At 55.6% G+C, this 20,455-nt stretch overlaps 1 protein-coding gene across 4 annotated transcripts; it reads right to left on the bottom strand.

Moving 5' to 3' along the window:
* Positions 1-4,494: 4,494 nt before the first annotated feature.
* Positions 4,495-19,490, bottom strand: LOC308199232 (protein transport protein Sec16B-like). 4 transcript variants are annotated; one of them, XM_080603092.1, is made up of 27 exons: positions 19,452-19,490; positions 18,754-18,912; positions 17,950-18,221; positions 17,626-17,732; positions 16,995-17,100; positions 16,807-16,885; positions 16,341-16,470; positions 15,936-16,087; positions 15,265-15,326; positions 14,069-14,204; positions 13,382-13,606; positions 12,972-13,069; positions 12,187-12,268; positions 11,974-12,091; positions 11,695-11,806; positions 11,365-11,470; positions 10,979-11,119; positions 8,898-9,011; positions 8,591-8,663; positions 6,721-6,939; positions 6,306-6,370; positions 5,843-5,971; positions 5,519-5,620; positions 5,128-5,215; positions 4,944-4,999; positions 4,784-4,846; positions 4,495-4,630 (listed from the first exon to the last, which is right to left on the bottom strand). In XM_080603092.1, exons 1-27 carry the CDS (start codon positions 19,473-19,475, stop codon positions 4,565-4,567), a joined length of 3,084 nt encoding a protein of 1,027 aa, XP_080459218.1. In that variant the 5' UTR covers positions 19,476-19,490; the 3' UTR covers positions 4,495-4,564. The 4 variants fall into 4 exon arrangements, with proteins under 4 accessions (XP_080459218.1, XP_080459216.1, XP_080459217.1 ...); XM_080603090.1 differs by lacking the exon at positions 19,452-19,490 and having other exon boundaries at positions 18,754-19,088; XM_080603091.1 differs by lacking the exon at positions 19,452-19,490 and having other exon boundaries at positions 5,843-5,968; positions 18,754-19,087.
* Positions 19,491-20,455: the final 965 nt, after the last annotated feature.

A 20,455-nucleotide genomic window follows, 5' to 3' on the forward strand; every position in this document is an offset into this window, starting at 1 on the left:
CAGCACAGCGTGGGAGCCTGGTGACAACCGGCCCTGGGGACCTCTCTCCTTGTGCCAAGAGGAGCAGAGCCACCCGAGGACAAGGAGCCCCAGCCCCACTAAACCCACACGCGCTGGGTCCATCCCAGCATTGGGTCGCTTCTGCCCTGGAGGGCAGACCTGGAGGTGCAGGGCCCTGGTGGAGGCAGAGCCAGGTGAGCGGCACTGTGCTTGGGTTTGTGTCTCTCCTGGGGGGTGTTGTGGGTTTTAAGAGAACAGCAAATACCCCACGGCCGGTCACGGGTGGGTGCCGGCCCCACAGCCTGACACGGGCCAGGCACAGGAGGGAAGCAGCCTTCAGGGGGTCTGCAGCCACGGGTGGGAGGGGGTCTCCGGCCACACAGCCCACCACGGGTACAGACCAACCCCACAGCTTGTCACACAAGCGGGCCCCCGCCCCCACAGCCCGCCCCGAGCAGGTGCCGCCCCACAGGGCTCGCTTGGCGGGAAGGGGGCGGCCCTTTATTAGCATGCGGCGCGGTGCACGCTGGGTAGCTCGCCCTGAACGAAAAGCAGCCGCAGAGCGAGTCTTTATATCCCGGCCGAGACAGGCGGAGGGCTGTCCGGGGGAAGCTCACCGCCGAGGCCACCCACGGGGTGCCCGTCACCCGCCGGCCACGCCTCGGGGAAGGTCTGAGGGAAGGGCCGCCCGCGGCCCCAGCAGGGCCCCGCCCGCGCGGGCGGGTGAGCCACCAGCAAGGGGGGGCGCCGCGCTGGGCCGGCCTGGGCAGGAGAAGCTGGGAGCGGGGCGCGGGGGGCGCCGTCCCCCCAGCCACCCCCGCCCCGGCGGATGCTCGTGGCCCCGCGGTGCTTTGAGACAGACTCACGGCCGGCGCGCTGAGTCCAATGGGTGAGGTGGGGCACGGCCCCACAACCCAATTCAGACTACTCTCCCCCGGGCGCCATTTTGCGTCTGGGCCCCTCTGCGCACCATATATAGAAGAAACACCCCCAGCACCCCTCTGTACACCGTTTTGTGAGAGAAACACTCCCAAAACCCGCACACCTAACATTCTGTGGCAGGAACAACCCCCAAAACCCACAACCCCAACATTTTATGACAGAAACACGGCCCAAAGCACCCACACCTAACATTTTATGACAGAAACAACCCCCAAAACCCGCACACCTAACTTCTGTGACAGAAACAACCCTCAAAACCCGCACCCCCAACATTTTATGACAGAAACACCCCCAACACCCACACACACTTTATAACAGAAACACCCCCAACACCCGCACCCCCAACATTTTATGACAGAAACAGCCCCCAAAACCCACACACCTAACATTCTGTGACAGAAACACCCCCCAAAACCCCCACACCTAACATTTTGACAGAAACACCCCCAACACCCCCGCACACACTTTCTAACAGAAACACGCCCAACACCCGCACCCCCAACATTTTATGACAGAAACACCCCCCAAAACCCGCACACCTAACATTCTGTGAAAGAAACAACCCCCAAAACCCGCACCCCCAACATTTTATGACAGAAACACCCCCCAAAACCTGCACCCCCGACATTTTATGACAGAAACACCCCCAAAACCCCCAAAACTAACATTTTGTGAAACACCCCCCAAAACCTGCACCCCCAACATTTTATGACAGAAACACCCCCCAAAACCCTCAAAACTAACATTTTGTGACAGAAACACCCCCCAAAGCCTGCACCCCCAACATTTTGACAGAAACACCCCCAAAACCCCCAAAACTAACATTTTGTGACAGAAACACCCCCCAAAACCTGCACCCCCAACATTTTATGACAGAATCACCCCCCAAAACCCCCCAAAACTAACATTTTGTGACAGAAACAACGCCCAAAACCTACACCCCCAACATTTTATGACAGAAACACCCCCCAAAACCCCCACACACACTTTATAACAGAAACATCCCCAACACCCGCACCCCCAACATTTGACAGAAACACCCCCCAAAACCCCCAAAACTAACATTTTGTGACAGAAACAACCCCCAAAACCTGCACCCCCAACATTTTATGACAGAAACACCCCCCAAAACCCCCGAAACTAACATTTTATGACAGAAATACCCCCAACACCCCCACACTTTATAACAGAAACACCCCCCAAAACCCCCAACATTTTATGACAGAAACACCCCCCAAAACCCCCAAAACTAACATTTTGTGACAGAAACACCCCCCAAAACCTACACCCCCAACATTTTATGACAGAAACACCCCCCAAAACCCCCAAAACTAACATTTTGTGACAGAAACACCCCCCAAAACCTACACCCCCAACATTTTATAACAGAAACACCCCCAAAACCCCCAAAACTAACATTTTGTGACAGAAACACCCCCCAAAGCCTGCACCCCCAACATTTTGTGACAGAATCACCCCCCAAAACCCCCCAAAACTAACATTTTGTGACAGAAACAACCCCCAAAACCTGCACCCCCAACATTTTATGACAGAAACACCCCCCAAAACCGACAAAACTAACTTTTTGTGACAGAAACACCCCCAACACCCCCCCACACACTTTATAACAGAAACACCCCCAACATTTTATGACAGAATCACCCCCCAAAACCCCCAAAACTAACATTTTGTGACAGAAACACCCCCCAAAACCTGCACCCCCAACATTTTATGACAGAATCACCCCCCAAAACCCCCCAAAACTAACATTTTGTGACAGAAACAACGCCCAAAACCTACACCCCCAACATTTTATGACAGAAACACCCCCCAAAACCCACACCCCCAACATTTTATGACAGAAACACCCCCAACACCCACACACACACTTTATAACAGAAACATCCCCAACACCCGCACCCCCAACATTTGACAGAAACACCCCCCAAAACCCCCAAAACTAACATTTTGTGACAGAAACAACCCCCAAAGCCTGCACCCCCAACATTTTATGACAGAAACACCCCCCAAAACCCCCCAAAACTAACATTTTGTGACAGAAACAACCCCCAAAACCTACACCCCCAACATTTTATAACAGAAACACCCCCAAAACCCCCAAAACTAACATTTTGTGACAGAAACACCCCCAAGACCCCCACACACACTTTATAACAGAAACACCCCCAACACCCGCACCCCCAACATTTTATGACAGAATCACCCCCCAATACCCCCAAAACTAACATTTTGTGACAGAAACACCCCCCAAAACCTGCACCCCCAACATTTTATGACAGAAACACCCCCAAAACCCCCAAAACTAACATTTTGTGACAGAAACACCCCCCAAAACCTGCACCCCCAACATTTTATGACAGAATCACCCCCCAAAACCCCCCAAAACTAACATTTTGTGACAGAAACAACCCCCAAAACCTACACCCCCAACATTTTATGACAGAAACACCCCCCAAAACCCACACCCCCAACATTTTATGACAGAAACACCCCCAACACCCACACACACACTTTATAACAGAAACATCCCCAACACCCGCACCCCCAACATTTGACAGAAACACCCCCCAAAACCCCCAAAACTAACATTTTGTGACAGAAACAACCCCCAAAACCTGCACCCCCAACATTTTATGACAGAAACGCCCCCCAAAACCCGCACACCTAACATTCTGTGAAAGAAACAACCCCCAAAACCCGCACCCCCAACATTTTATGACAGAAACACCCCCCAAAACCCACAAAACTAACATTTTATGACAGAAATACCCCCAACACCCCCACACTTTATAACAGAAACACCCCCCAAAACCCCCAACATTTTATGACAGAAACACCCCCCAAAACCCCCAAAACTAACATTTTGTGACAGAAACACCCCCCAAAACCTGCACCCCCAACATTTTATGACAGAAACACCCCCTAAAACCCCCAAAACTAACATTTTATGACAGAAACACCCCCCAAAACCTGCACCCCCAACATTTTATGACAGAAACACCCCCAAAAACCCCCAAAACTAACATTTTGTGACAGAAACACCCCCCAAAGCCTGCACTCCCAACATTTTGTGACAGAATCACCCCCCAAAACCCCCCAAAACTAACATTTTGTGAGAGAAACAACCCCCAAAACCTGCACCCCCAACATTTTATGACAGAAACACCCCCCAAAACCCCCAAAACTAACATTTTGTGACAGAAACACCCCCCAAAGCCCCCACACCTAACATTTTATGACAGAAATACCCCCCAAAACCCCCACACCTAACATTTTATGACAGAAACACACCCCAAAACCTGCACCCCCAACATTTTATGACAGAAACGCCCCCCAAAACCTACACACACACCATTTTATCACCCCCAGATGACAGAATCACCCCCAACACCCAACCATTTTATGACAGAAACACCCCCCAACACCCTCAGAACCTAGAGTCAGAGGCTGGGGGGAGCCAGACAACACTTTGCGCCGTCTGCCCCCATCCCAACCTCTCCCCTCCCCCTAAAAAAGAAACCACAAACACCGTTTTATATCAAAGCTTTCCACAAACTGCTGTTGGTTTCTCGCAGCGATACACGTGCATCGCCCCCTCCACTCACAAAGGGTTGGGGTAGCGGCGTTGGGAGAGCAGCCTGGGTTGGCTGGGTCGGGCGGCGGTGAGCTGGGGAAGCACGGGAAGAGACGTTCATGGTTTGTTCCCACTGCCTCCCAAAATAGGCATGATGCCTGGCCACAATCTTGCCTCTATCATGCCCAAAAGTCAGGGTGCTGGCCCCCCTCCCAGTCCAGCAGCAGCCCAGGAGGAGGCTCTCACCTGGGAGATCTCGGCAGGGTTGAAAAGCGGGATTGTCCCCAGCGGTGGTTGGTTGGAGCCGGGCTGCAGTGGGTGAAGGGAGAGACGCCATACTGTCAAACCTGACTTCAGAACTGTCCTAAGCAGAGGGGTGGCCACCACCATGCCCACCTCCCCTCACCTGATCTCCAGCCTTGTGACTGTCCATAGCCCACGGGCCCTTCATGTCAATGGACACTGCAGTAGCAACAAAGAGATTTCACTTTTTGGTTATTCTGGGGCATGCAACTCAAAAACAACCTTAAAAAAGTAAAAGGAGCAGCTTCCCAAAGGGAGGGGGCAGAGGTGCCCCATGCCACACTTACCGGGGTTTCTGGAGGTAGGCAACGGGGAGGCTGAAGGACTCATCCCAGCCGCAGGAGCAGAGTCAGGTGGGGATGGCGACATCCGTTCCTGAAACACATACACCCATTTGGGGCTCTGTGTGTGGAGAAGACCTTTGCCCTGCACGTTCCGGTTTGGGGTGCCAGCGTGCACCCTCTGAAGAGCCACTATGGGGGCTATAAAGCAGCTGGCTGGGGTGAGCAATCCCTGGGGAGATTGCCTAGAGCTCGGGGCACCTCCCAGAGCAACAATTCTTCATGTATTTACTTACAGTTATTATCAATAAAGGATTCACTCAATAAAGGATGGAGGGGAGGGATGAAGGGAGCAATGCACCACCCATCCTCATAGCTGCACCTGTGTCCCTCCTACCTGTGGTTCTGGTGTGGGGCAGTCTGCAGCAGACGTGGCTTTGGAAGTGGCTTCCGTAGTGGGCTTCGACCGAAACCAGCCAAACCACCTGAATCCAGAGCTCTAGCAAGCACAGGTTTCACAGTCAAAGCGGCAAGCGGGTGAAGCTGCTACAAGCCCACAGGATGGGAGCAGGACAGTGCCTGCAGCTCCCCCTTGTACTGCCGACACCCAGACAGACATTTTGTCCATTTTGTCCAAGGCACGGCTGGGAGAGGGTGGCCAGGCACAGGACAGCCCAGCATCGGGGACAGGCACGCTTCCCGTCAGCTACAGCATGCTTACCTTGTCCTCACCCGGCGTCACCTCCGCTGCTGGCTCCTCGGGTGCGCTGTCCGAGGACAGCTGGCTGCCTTCCTCCTGGGAGATGGTCGAGCTCTCCGAGACCGAGCGAGCTCTCGTGCTTAACCCCTGCTGGCATCGGAGACCAGGTCTGTAACATGGTGCTTGTGGAGCACTGAGTGTGACCAGAGCAGCCTGGGGCCACCACCACACCAGGCTTGATGGTTAATGTCCCCAGGGACCCATTGTGTCCCTTATGGCAGGTGGGAAGGTGCTGCCAGGTGCCCCAGAGATGGGAGGGAGGATGCTGGAGAGGGCCGCCGTGACCCCTCGGCTCTCCCCAAGGGGACAGGTGGCACCGTGATGTGTGGTATGGAAACCAAGGTGTGGAAGGAGAGGAATCAGTGAGTCCCACGCCCCCATCTCGACACAAAGCACTGCGGTCTGACCGCTCACCCCAACTCACTGGCTCTGCTGGCAGGGACGGATGCTGCTGCACCTCATGGGCGTCTTGGGGCTCTCCAGCATCTCCTAAGGAGTAGAGGAGAAGACACGGTCAGGGTTCAGCCCAGGAAGCTCCTGCCCCATCTATTGAAGGTCATTTAAGTCCCTTGCTGCTTTGGACAATGCCTCGTAGGAAAGACAACCCACATGACCAAGGTGATGGTCCTGGTGGAAACTGCTTGGGTGCATGGTGACCATGACACCATGTCTGGGACAAGGCTGGAGCACATTCCTGATAAGCAAGGTGCTGGGGCAAAGGCAGTGGCGTTCAGAGCGACACATGCCTTAGGGAGGCCGTGTCTTCCCAAGGGACACCCCACTCGACTGCCACAACTTGGGGACAGGCATTTCTGCAGAAAAGCCAGGCTGGTGCCTACCTGCTGGTGGCACCACCTGCGGAGAGGGCTCAGAGGAAAGTCCTCCTGGAGAGGTGGCCGGTCCCATGCCCAGCGCTGCAACTTCAGCAGGTGCCAGGGGCTGGATGGACACATCCTGGTGGGGACTGGGTCCCTGTGGTGGCACAGGGGGGACAGGCTGGTGCCACAGCTCCTGCTGGTAGCCATCGTTTGGGGGTAGCTCATGGTTGGGCTCTCCGCCTGCAAAACACATCCGAGAGCTCACACCAGTGTTTGCAATTCCATCGGGCTGTTGCACTGGGTTTTCTCCTTCTCCATTATACATCAGTGGGAGCTGTGAGGGTGAGGAGGGACCCCAGGGACCACGCGTGGGCGAGGAAGGAGGCAGGGCATGGAGCAAGAGGCTCCAAGGAAGGTGGGCTGTGACTGATGGTGGGAAACCTCCTGGGAACCTGCCTGAGGTTGCAAACAAGCCCAGAAGAACACTGTCGAAATAGAGGCCAGGAGCAAGCAACACGTGCCCAGCAGTTGAAAGCAGCTGAAAGCAGTCTGGGGCCCTGAGCCTTTTTTTTCCCCTCTTGCTGCAAACCCGAGTGGGAGAGAAGACCCACAGCTCTCCAGCTGCAGCCTCACACATGAGCCCTCTCTTGCTTCAGGCAGATTTGTTCAAGGCTGGGTTTTTGTTTGAAGGGCAGGCTGAGTAGGTGGCGAGGGTTGGTTTTATTTAGCAAATGCATGCGATGCTCTGCCTGATGTTAGACACGTGTCCCAGGGATGCCCCAAGGCACGTGTCCCTCCTGCGCACTGCTTGCTCCAGCTCTGGGTCTCTAGGCAGAAACGTGCTCTTCACGGAGCATCTTCTCTCCCATCGCCCTCGGATGCCACCAGGCAGGAGCCAGACCCCGCCAGGGGAAGGACCACACTTCTTGGCTGAGGCTCTACCAAGCCCTTCGCTTGGCCTGTTGGCATCGCTCCCAGCCTGCTCAGGTCTCTGTACCCGCCTGGAGACGCTTGCAGAAAGGAGAAGGGACCAGTGCACCACCGATGCTTGACTCCACGTTCAGCTGGAGAAAGCCCAGGAGGAAACCACAGGGAGGCTGCTGTGCCCGTGCCCATCCCAGCATGGCACTTGGGAGGACACACTGCAGTCAGCCCTAGAGCTGGGTCTCTGGGCCAAATTCTGTGCACCCAAGCAGGCTTCATCCAGGCTTTTTCTTTGCAGGATAGATGAATTCAGCATCAAGCCAGCTTTCCCTGCACACAAGTCCACTGATGAGGAACAACAAGGCAGCCTCCCGTCCCGAGGTTGGCTCTGGACAGCCTTCTCGATGAAGCAAAGTGCCGGGCACAGGGAAAGCAAGCGAGCTGCGGCAGCCACGGGCTCGGAGAAGTCATCCCATCATACCTGCGATGTTTTTTTTTCAGAGAGGGACGATCATAGCCTCAGCCCTGATAGCAGCAGGAGGCAATCAGGATTGATGATCCTTTTTACTGCCTGGGAGAGCTCCTTGAAGGGGAATTTGGCAGCAGCAGGGAAAGCTGATAGGAAGAAATGGCTCGGAGAAATCTGTCTTGTTTTATCCTGTCTGCTCCAGCCTTCGTCCTCTACCCATCAGTGCTGGCGTCTCCGCCGCCACTCCTCAGCGCCAGAAAACTGGGTATGAGCAGGTAGCCAGGAGCAAACAGCCGTGCCCAGCGAACATCCTCCTGATGGAGGTGGCCATGGGGCACCACCAGGGAGCCACCCGGCTGGGCTTCTCCTCGATGGGATGCCCAACAGATGTGTGCCACCGGCACCCTCCCCACCCACAGAGATAATTAGGCCCAGTGAGGTAATTAGGCGGGCAACCTTTGAGATGCAACCCCAGCAGCCGCTGTTCCCCTTCCGTACCTGGGGTGGACGCAGCAGCCCAGGAGAACTCCGGCTGGGTCGGTGCTACCTCTGGAGTGAGGTCGTCCTCCGTCTGCAGGGAGCCAGAGGACAAACGTGACAAAGAGGAGGACAGGGTGGCACAGGGCAAAGCCCAAGTACACCACACAGACAGTGTGAAGGAAAGCACAAGCTCAATTAAAGGAGACCCCCATACCAGCACCCCCGTGGCTCTCTGCCCCGCTGCGAGCGGGCAGAAGGGGAAGCCAGAGGGACACAAAACCACCAGAAGAGATGAGACCTGGAGCACCCCAGGGCTGCTCCTCACCTCCCAGTGCTGGCAGTGGGCTCGGAGCTGCAGCAGCCACTCTGGCTCCAGCGCCTGGTCCTGTTCGGGCATCTCCAGCAGCAGCGGGTCGCAGAGCTTCAGCCGCTCGGCCAGCTGCAGGGACAGGGACAACGGGGATTTTCCTGATATCTAGGTGAAGTCTGCCTCGCTGCAAGTTAAGCCTCTTGATTCTTGCTCTGCAAATGCTGCAGGGATGGCCAGGCACCAGCCCCTAAAATCAACCTCCTGCACACTGGAGAACCCTTATCACATCCCCCCATGCCCCCTTCCTCCCCCAGCTTATCTTGCCTGCAGAAAATAACCCCGAGGTCATTTTCCCCTCCACCTCTTATCACCCGAGCTCTTCTCTTCATCACTGGCTCCAATCTGGCACTGTCCCTGAGCACAGCATCCAAAATGGGGCACAGTGCCCCAGCTGAGACCCCTGAGCACGGGGGATTATCACCTCCTTGTCTCACACATGCCATTCTTGCTCTCACAGCCCAGAATAACATGATAACATTGGCTTTTTTTTTTTTTCAGCAGCATCCTGTTATCATTTTACTGCTCGATATTTTTTCCGTGCTCCACTGTCTCCCCCAGGTCCCTCTCTGCAGCATTGCTGCTGCACGTTTCATTTCTCCAGCACAAGAAGGGTCCATGCCGCTCCGGCCAAAGCCATCTGAATGACCTGGGACTCCTGCTTAGACCTGAGTCCAGTTTCAAGACAGAAGGTCGAGGGGAAACAACACCCAAAGCATGGATCTTCGTCCAGCCTGTTCTTTCTGTTATCGATCCTCTGTCTGGGGACTTGTCGAGCTCCCTCCCAGCTCCATTTCCCCGCCTGGCACTGATTTACGCTCCTTCGGAGGCTGCCACCCCAAGAGCCACCCTGCAGACCTCAGCATCCCCCCTCTGCACCAAGTCCACATCGTCTGCTTCTTCCTAATCCCAAAGATGTTACAAATGGAGCCTAAACCAGCATAAACCCAGCTCCCACCACCAGCAGGTGACAGCAAGATGGGACCCGTCCTGGGGACAGGGACCAGCCGCGGAGCCACCCAGCGCGGCCGGCCAGACCCCACCGTCCCGGCTTTGTGCAAACACACGTGTGCTCATCCTAAATCAATAGCAGGAAAGAGGAAATTATAAGCATGATTACTCCTAAACGGGGGGAATGTTTAATCCAAAAGCTAATGTGCACTTTGATCCAATATTAATGAACCAGCACCTGGTTGTATATCGTCCCCAGCTTCAAAAGAGGGGAAGTCTTAATCAAACACTAATGTGTATCATAATTTGTAACACAGTCTAAAACATCAAAGACAAGAGTGTCTACGAATGCACTGGTTTTTCAGATGAAAGTGTTTTCTCCCAGGAGAAGCATTATCCCCAGCAGAACCGCAGATCTGAGAGGCTGTTAGACAGTAAATAGGTTTCGGCAACGGTGTGTGGATGGGGGTGCGATGCACAGTGACGAGTTTTGGGGCTGAATGCCATTCCTGCAGCATCCTGCACCCCCATCTCACCCTGCACCCCGCAGGGGAAGGTACCGCCATGGGAAGATGTGCGACCTGCCCCTGGGGACATGGGACACTGATGCCCACCGTGCCCCAGCGTGGGATGTGGGATTTCCAGTTCAAACTGCAATGCTGTCACCAAAAAGGGGTGATGTGCAAGCACCTCATGCCTGCCATAGGCACCTCCCAGCTCACCATGAGCATGAGACCATAGTTTTGCAAGGAAGAAGCTCCGAGCTGCAAGCAGGGACATGCTCCCATTCACTGCCAGCCCAGAAGAGTCCCCAACCAGAAAATTCAACCATGAGATGATGTGCTGGGGAGGAAACATCAAGTGCCCTGTGGATTTTGGCTTCTCAAAAGCAAATCTAACAGTCTGTGCTATTTAAAAGTTCAAAAACTCCTCCACAGTAGAAAGCATCCTTGGCCTCTAAACAACTCCATCCCTGTTTGGCAGGTGATACCATCGATGTGTGCAGACACCCAAGTGAAGTCCCAGATTCGACAGGACCCCAGTGATGTCCCCAACCAGGATCTGTGCAGCAGGGGCACAAGACTCACCTTCACCAGCTGCTGGGCCAGGACGGGGTGGCTGGCCGGATCCTGTCCCAGGAGCACGGTGGCGATGTGCTCGCAGTAGTTCAGGGCCTGGGCTGGGAGCCCGTGGTCGGCCAGGCGAGAGGCATAGAGGAGCTTGTACACCTTGGGAGAGCAGTGGTCGTAGGACGGGAGCGAGGGGATGCTCACACCCGCCGGTCCCCAAAACCCAAAGCCCTGCCTTGGAGCAGCCCCTTGGCCACCGCAGTCCCACCATCAACCCCAAAAAGCAGCAAGGGACCAAGTTTTGGAGAGCAGCCCCTGCCCTCAGCTCCAGCAGGGCTGGGGGATGCTTATGGGATGCCTTAGGGCCAGTCTGAGCAGCATCCGTGTTCGCTTGCCCTCACTACCTGGAAGGGGAGCAGGAAGGATTTGGGCTGCCGCAGCTGCTGGCAATACTCGAAGATTTCCATGCGCTGGATGGCCTCCGTGCTGGCGAACTGGGCAAATGCCTGCCTGCGGGGCAGAGGGGAGAGGGGTGCTCAGGGCATAGGAGCTAGGTTCTCCATCCCAACGGGCCGCAGCTCTGCCGCGGTGCCATCCTGCAGCTGGAGGGGCCCGGAGCACAGCTGGCATTAAGAGCAATAAAATCCCCCCAAACAGGCTTTGGTTTTGTGGGAGAGATCCCGGGGATGAGGAAGTGGGGGAGGTGAAGCTATGGTGGGACTGGGCTGACTCACCGGTGGCTGCTGCCCAGCAGCGCCATGCGGTCTGCCTTCGCCCCGAAGTAACCGAAAGGAATATCTGCCATCAGGTAGCAGAAGTGAGCTGCTTCCACGGCTCCCCGGCCAGCTGGGGGAAGGCAGACACAGATACTCAGCCCTGACAAGCAAGCAACGCCAGCTCGGCGCTGCTTTGAAGGCCTTCAAGCTCGCATGGAAATCCCAGGCATCTCCAGAAGAGCAGCTAACTGAGCAGCTCCCAAAAAGGGTGCACGTAGCATCGTGGCCTCAGCTCACCCAAGCTGTCCCCCATGGTGATGATGGCCCGGTGGTTCAGCTCCATGTCTCCCACCTTGTTGGACAGCAGCACGGCCAGGTGGGGCCTCCAGTCTCCCCACTTGGCATCCCCGCAGCTCTGGAGGGAGAGGAAAGCCAAGGTGAGATGAGGTGGTCACCACCAGGCAGGTGTCACCGGTGGGTGACAGCACAGGCCAGGACAGGCTCACGGACCTGTGCCACCTGTGGGATCCTTCCCGACATGAGCTGGAAGAGGGTCTGCAGCGGGTCGTTGGTGGCCAGTGTGCTGGTGAACCTGCGAGGAGGCAGCAGAGATGGGGATGCTGTGTTGGGACCCCAAAACTCTCACACACCTCCTAGGGCACGTCCCAGAAGCCCCAGCAAAGCAGTGTCCTGGTGGGCTTTGTTTTGCTGCTGAGGGTAAGGCAGAAAGGAGAGCAAGCCCCACCAGGCTGGTGAGCTGTGCTGCCTCCGGAGCAGGAGAGTCTCAAGGACAATGCTGGATAAAACCTTCTTAAAAGGATTCGGGATGCGTGAGAGAAAATTTTTGCTTAACCCTCCCTGAAGGGATCAACCCAATCCAGACTAAGTATATTAATTCCACCAGAAAATGCTCACACGAGTAGGATGAACAGCTCAGCCTGGGCTAGATCCTGGCAAAGATGGCTCAGCTACCCCTACCCCAGCCTTTGCCCACCTGCAGCTAGAGCAAAGCCAAGCACTTGGAATAAATCCACCCCACGTCTCTGGGGAACAGCTTTCCTTCTGCTTCCCGGCCCCCCGTTTGGTTTCTGCTGTCCATCAGGAAGCCTGAAGGACTCCGGCCCACCTGGACAGGTGCTCCCCTCTCCCCTTTGGCTCCTCTGAAAGGTCCAGCTGAAATCGGGGCTCTGTTTCAGTGCCTCGGGGCTGAGGGCACCCAGGGGGATACCCAGGGGAGTACCTGCTCAGCAAAGCCGATCACCAGCAGCTCACCTTGCTTCAACTCCCCCACTCACCCAGTGAGCACCCAGCTGTAGGTCCGCGGGTCCATCTTGCTGGAGAGGAAGAGAGCATGGCCCCACAGCTGGTTTCTCATGGCCCAGAGCAGGGCATCCTGCAGCCAAGGCAGAGGGGTAAGGGGTCCGCGCTCACTCCAGTTCCCTGCTCTCCTCCTCTGCTCACCCGGCTCAGAGAAGAACCTCAGGGACTACGTTGGGTTTAACTAATACCCTCCAAAAAACATTCACAAAGGCCTATTTAGCTTTCTGACTTCCACAACAATGACAACTATTGTACAAACACAAATTGAAGAGTTGATCCCGCAACCGCAAGATACTTCCTGACTGCCTTTAAAACCTGCCTGGAGAGGCCAACGGGACCAACAAAAAAAGTCAGCCCTACATCCCGGGTCCTGCTCACAACTTACTTTCTTTCTGCCGTAGTAGAGGAGCTTGGTGAACTTCTCCACTATCTGCGCCTGCGTCTCCACGACGGGAGGGACTTCTCCTGTAATGAGGTCCAGTGTCCCCGGCTGGCGCCACTCATCCTCCGCCAGGCTGGTTGGGTTCTCCATGGGGTTTTGCCTCTTGTACTTCTCCTGGTGCCTGCGGTCTTGCATCAGCAGCTCGGCCACGTCTGAGCCCACCATGGACTGTGGAAGGGGAGGTGGGGAAGGGAGGAACAAAGCCTGTGGAGGCTGCCCAACGGCACTTCCAGCCCATACACTCTTCCCAGCAAGACCAGCCTTGGCCACCAGCATGCAGCTGGGGGGGTAAAGGAGCCAGCACCACTCCCAAGACTGTCACAGCTCTGAAGATATTGTTCACCCGCTTCCAACAAGCGGCCACAGACTAGATGTGGTAGATTTCATTGGATTAAGGGATTCATCTCCTTGCAACAGAGCTGCCATTGCATTGGGCTGCTGGTGGTTCACAAGGACGAGAAGCAATGCAGAAGAACGGTTTTGCTGCAAATACCCAGGCAGTACCAAAGTGATTGACAGCAACATGGGAATGGGATGGTTTTAACCTTCCCCTAAAGCAGCCACTGGATCAAGAGGCACATAAGGGGCCTCTCTTGTCTCACCACAAAGATCAAAAGGGTCAGAACCTACCCCGTTCTGCCGGCAGAGGAGGACCAGGAGTTTCCAGAGAAGAGCTGAATCTCTGCCTCTTTGTGTTGAGAGATCACAGCTTGTGGCTATCTTCTGCTGGCAGAATGTCATCACATCCACCTTGTGCAGATCTTCCCTACGGCAGCAAACAAAGGCATCAAAAGAAACCCAAGGGAAAGCAATCTAGGACATCATTAAGAATCAAAGCGCCCCCAGGTTCACTGACAGGGATGCCAAAGATTCAGAGAAGCAAGAGACAGAAAAGAGAAGATCCTAAGCAAAGACACATACTGCATTGACCCCACTAAGCTCAAAAATGCTTGAGAAATTTGGTCATTTTGATGACTCTTTGCAGATTTCTGTGTTTCGGGGGTGCTGAAGGCATCTCACACCCTCTGCCCTACTAACCTGTTCCCCAATCTACCCGCAAAGATCCCCCACTTTGCCTAGGTTCAGTGCTGTCACAGACGTGGATGTCCAGGGCTGTAGGAGCAGGCACACATAGAGGCAGTATCTTTTATTTGATTAACTGCCACCATGCAGGGCAAAAGACACAATTATGGCCATATAAACCCTTAGGGTCTGACACAGAGGCAGAACCTTTAAGCTGTGTGCAAACCAGGCAGTAATACTCTGTCTTGTAATGAGAAAAATCTGACAATTGTACAGAAGGGGTGGCTGAGAGACAGGGGGAACGTCAGCCAGAGGAGAGGGACCTCCAGATCTTCTACCCAGTTTCTGAGCACCTGCAGCTTTTGCTCAGTAAAAGTTTTTTCTCCTTTTGCATGCTGGTGTGACCAGGAGAATTGCCTGGTGCAACACGCTATGATTCATCCCCAGGCTCACACTGCAAGAAGTTGAGTATTAGGTTGAATATCAATAGCCTCAGAGGGAAAAAACTTAGAGAAGGGTAAACCACAGAAGTCCAAAGAATGTCCCAAAACACAGTTTGTTGGGGTATGAACACAAAATAAGATCAGACGTACAAAGCACACCAAACCCCCACCCCATGGACATTCAGAAAAGCCACTTGCCACGACACAAACCAACCAACACCGCACGGAGGGGACAGGCTCCCCATCCGAACCCAGACTCAGCCCTTGCACTCATCACCTCCCAAAACCAGGGGGGCTTTGGAGCCTGCCTTAGGCTTGTGCCAGCACAGAACGTGGCTCTGAGACCCACCAGGTCCATACCTGGCCAGTGGCCCTGGGAAGGCCTGCAGCTCCTCCTGCTCTTTCGTGCCATGAAGGATTACCTAAAAAACAGCAACAAATTCAGCAGCTGGACTCCAGTAAGGAGGCCAGCTCCCACTGGACTAGCTGAAAGTCAGCACCTTGGCCCAGGGTTTAACAGTGCTGGCGAACCATTCTCTGTGCCTTGTTAAGGTAACCCCCCAGCATCAAAATTAAACCATCATGTGAGGCACCATGGCCAGGATGGTCCTTGAGATGGCAGCTGCCTCCTCTGGGAGGCAAGAAAGGAGAGAGAAGTGTTGTGGTGGACTCAAGGGATGGGTATGGCCTCCGTATAGGAGCACCTCGGAAAGGTAAGCAGATTTGCCCCTCGGAGGGGTATGGACCATGTCCACCCCGACAGAAGGGGATCGTTGTGAGCAGGCCATGGACAACATGAGGGTTGTGGAGCCAAAGGAGCAGGAGATGGGGTCCAAAGGCTGAGAGTGATGCCCAGGTAGGGGCTGGCACCATGAGGCCCAGGAGGCCATGAGGGCTGGAGACGAGATGGTAGCAGGGGGTTGGGAAGGCTGCTGAGGAGGCCACTTGGGTGAGGAATGGTGTCTGATGTTGGGGTGGAAGGGGCAGCTCCAGTGACGGAACCACGGGTGGATTTGGGAGCTGGGGCGTACCTCCAGGCTGTGCAGCTTGACCAGGGGCCTCTGCCCCTCAGCAGGGCTGTGGGGACACACCAGCACCAGCTGCCCTCCAGCCCCAAAGCACACCGCCCTGTGCGGCAGTGAGAACTTGGGGGGTGCCAGAAGGCCGGACACTGAAGGCCCCCCTGCAACGACACAGGCCAGCGTGAGTCCCCCACCCTGACCCCACACCACCACCTCCATGGTGAGATGACCAGCTCCCATCCAGGCCCCTCAACTCGAGCAACGCTCCAGTGGCCCCACACACAGGGACCGTCCCCTAAAGCAGAAGACAAATGGGAGGCAGCTCCTCGCACCCAGCAGGATCACCTCCAGCAAACATCCACGCCGCAGGACAGCAAACCTCCTAACAGCAGCCATTTGTTTACTTGTCCTCACCTCCCTGCGCTGGGCTCCAGCTCTCCGAAAATGCGGTGTCGCAGTGGTCGGCTCCGTCGCGGATGTACTGGCTGAGCTCGTAGCCGCTGGAGCTGAGCCCCGACTCGCGGTACTGCAGGAGCAGGCTGGGCTGGCCCGCGGCATGGCGAGGAGGGGAGAAGACACGAACCTGGCTGAGAAACTAGGGGCTCCACCGCTCACCCGGGGCGGCAAGACCCACGGGAGCACAGCTGATTGCTGTCCTACCAGCTCAAGCCCTTCAGCATCCTAGATTCACCAGCCCCGCAGACGGATTTCATAAATCCTAATAACCCCCAAATAAAACATTTAGCATCAAGCCTAACGTAGCAAAGCAGCCCTTTTCTCCTCATCGTCTCCCAGCTGGAGGAGGGGCATAGGATGGCTCCCTAAATCCCTGGGGGAGCCCCGAGCCTTTCCCCCCCATCCCTGCCCATCCTGGGGTTACCTCTCGGGGCTGGCCACTGGCCTCCCCCCCTGCCCACGACCACCTGGAGCCCTCCTTGTACACGTCGTAGCTCTGGGGCCTGCAGGAGGGAGCAAAAGGAGATGCTCTTGGTGCTGGAGATTTGGGGACTGGCCACAAACCCGCTGGTTTGTGGGAAGGGATGAGCCGCAGCCCGAGCACCCCCTCACCTGTCCTGCCCGGGTGGGCTGGTGGCCAGGTTGGGGTGGTAGCCCCTGTGGTAGTGCTGGTCCCGGTAGGCGCTGCTCTTGCCGTAGGGTTCACTGTATCTCACGTCTAGAGAGGGAACCAAGATTTCGCGTTGCCCCTCTGGAGCAGCAAGCCATTGTGGAGTTACAAAAGCAAAGCAACGAGCCAGACAATTTGCCGCGCGCACTCCATTTGCTTCCAAATTAGCCCGGCAAGTCGGAGGTCCGAAGAAGCCTTGCGCACGTCTGCCAACACCACCCTTCCTTCTTTCCTGCCTCCCCTTTTCTTCAGCCCAGAAATACAGCAAGAACGAGGTCCCAGCCACCCTGACCACATCAGCATCCCCATGCTTGGCCTGCACCTGGGCACAATGCAGATTTTGAGCCATGCAGGTCAATATTAAATTCTCCCTTGGGACACCTTAAATGTGCCCAGCTCCCAAATGCAAATTTAGGGCAGCACAGCCCGGGGAGGACAGCACTGGTGGCCTGTGAGCATGGGCAGGAGAAAGCCCTGGAGGCGTGCAAGCCCCAGGACATCCAATTCCAGAGAAGACCTCGCCTCTTCTGCAAGCCAGAGGTCTGTCCCCAGACCCAGAGGAGGAGAGGGTACCTCTGTCACCCTGCCAGGCCACAGGCTGCCACTGGTGGCTTTGGTAAGCGTGGTTGTCCCCGTAGGCGGCCGCTGGGTACTGCCAGTGGGGGTCTTCATGTCCTTGCCTGGAACAACACAATGCGTGGAGCTGGGAAAGGACACCACGCCAGCCCCCGGGCCCCATCCAGGGATGAGACCTTTAGGGGCAGCAGGGATGATGGAGACAAAAAGCAGCTTCTCTGCCAAGAAGGTTTCATCGAACCTTCCAGAAAAATCATTAATGAGGTGGAGGGATGAGGAGGGGCTCAGCGCGAGCCATGCTAAAAGCCACATGCCTCCTACCTGGAGTAGGGCCTGAGGGGGTGGCCGCTCTCGTAGCTCTCTGCCCGGGATGCCGGGCGGCGCGTGTCCCTGCCGGGGGGGTGGCCCTGCTCCCAGGAGCCGGGACGAGGCGGGGGACCCGCGTGGAGGACAGGCCACCGGGGAGGTGGCCCATGGTGGCCCTCTGCCCACACAGCCCACTTCTCGCCCCGGGCTGCGCGGCCCTGCCGAGGCAGGGGCGGCCTCAGGGGGGCCCAGGGCTCCATCCGGAAGATCCGAGGGGCTTCGGAGGCCTGGGAGCAATGAGATAGATGACAAAGGGCTTCAACAAGGGCTTTCCACCCACAGCAAAGCCTCCTCTGAAGCCTGTTGCCACCTTCTGCCCACCCTCCTGCAAGCCTGCCATCCTCTGTTTCCAAAATACCCGCAGCAGAGGCAAGATAAAACATTGATTTCCCCTTTTGGCTCCCCATGAAGCTTCCCGTAAAACATTGGGATGAAAGTGGCCATCGCTGCGAGGGGTCTGCAGCCAGGCAGCATCCTCCTGGCCAGCCTGGCAAAGCGCCCCGGGCCACCACTGCCCCACGCAGGGGGAAACCCGCTCCCCTCCACAACAAGAGGGTAAAGCCCCGTGTTGTACATGCCATGCTACAAGCAGTGCCCCTCACGCTCAAAATTTAAGGCTTTTTGGGGTCATTTCACGTCTGAACAGAGGTGAAACAAGGGTTCAACCTAACTAACCTCCCCCTGCCCTGGTACAAACATGCAGGTGCCCATCACTCGGGTTCCCCCCCCCATTTTCGGACCCCCCACAGCCGCACACACCTGCTGGGAGGCCGCTGGGGCCCTTCTTCCGCTCCCCAGGCGCCGCTGCCAAAGTCCACTGCCACCACAGGGGACAAAGGGCAGCAGCTCCTCCGCCCGGGGACCGGCCAGGTCGGTGCTGCTGCTGCTGACGCCGGGCCCCTGGGGATCCCCTCCCACCTGAGAGGAAGCACACGAGCCCCTGAGCCCCCCAAAAAGCGTATTTTTTCGTGCGTTCTTTTTTATTATTATTTTTAAGCCATGGTTCACGCATCCTCCCTTGCCCATCTTCATGTTGCTCCCACTGCTGTACTCCCTAAGAAATTAGAAGTAAAACCTGCTGATTAAGCTCAGCTGATCCGGACCCTACCACAGATGCATACGGCTCAAACAAACAACATCCGTCCCGCTGGGTGCTGGCAGGACAGAATTTGGGCAGAACAGACCCAGGAAGCACCCCAGAAATGCCTCTAAGTCCTTACTCTGTAAGGGACTGGGGATTCTTTCCTACAGAGCCTCCTGCAACCCCTCGGGCGCCCTAAAACACTGAAAAATTGGGGGAATTAAATCAAGCTGCATCACAGAGAAACACAGCAAAGGCTAAATGTAAAACTGTCTTCTGCCCAACAGCACAGTGACACGCCTTCTTCTCCCAAAATCACAGGGTGGCCCTAGAAAAAGACCAGGGCCTCTCACTCCCACATGTGTCCTGATCCTACCTGCACCACCAAGAGAAATCCCATTTTAAGGATGCTGGAAGATTACAGTGTTACAACTTCAGAGCTTGAAATTTCCACCCCACTGGGACAATAGAACTTTTCCCTGGTGATCCCAAGAAATAAGCGCTCAGTCTCTGTGGAATTAAAGGTTTCAAATAAAAACCAACATCTGCATCGCTCAGCCGTGCCACCAGCCTGGAGGAAGCGCAAACCAGGGAAGCATCGTCCCCACGCCGACAAGCTGCTTGGGCAGGGCAGAATGAAGGCTCTCCTTTCAGTTCCACAGCTGCTCTTCAACATTTTGGGTGGCTGGGAGCAAAGTGAAATGTCTGATATGGAAAGGGCAGGTCTCCTGGGACAGCAAGAAAGGAGCCCTAGAGACCACAAGGATGCCACTTTAATATATTTAATATATAATTTAGTGTATATACACATAGATTTCTCCTCCTCCTATCTCCACTGGCTAATAATTCCAGGTTTCTGGCCAAGAGGTGACTACTGGCTGTTTCCAGCCCATTTTCTAGCAACCACAAGGATTTATATGTGGGACTTGTGAGGGGCAAGCAGTGCCGCTTGGAGCATCTGTGCCTTCTCAGGCTGCTGCTGCCAGCAAGACCTCGGGGTCTGGGCTGCAGGGAAGACGCTCGACCTGCAAGAAAGCAGCAGCAGCTTGTGCAGCTGGGATCTGGGATGTGGGAAATGCTGCCTGGGTGTGCGCTGGGGAAGGAGGTGGAAGAACCACTGCCAGCAACATCAAGCTGTGAGCAAAAGCAGCTTAAAATGGTCAGCTGGGGAACACCAATTTCTAAGGAAAAACAAGCAGAAAAGTGTGTTAGAAGAGGAGAGCCAGGGGAAGGAGCTGGGAAATGAGAAGTGAAAGGAAGAGAAACAGACAAAAGGAGCAGGTGGGCTGGAAAGAAAGAGGGGAAGAAAAAAAAAAAAGAATAGAAAAGGTAGCCCTTGAACTGCATCTCTCCTAGCCAATACATTTCTGTTTGAGAAGG

Source organism: Anser brachyrhynchus (genome assembly GCF_964034855.1).
Source record: "Anser brachyrhynchus genome assembly, chromosome: 8".
In the NCBI taxonomy this organism is placed as follows: Eukaryota; Metazoa; Chordata; class Aves; order Anseriformes; family Anatidae; genus Anser; species Anser brachyrhynchus.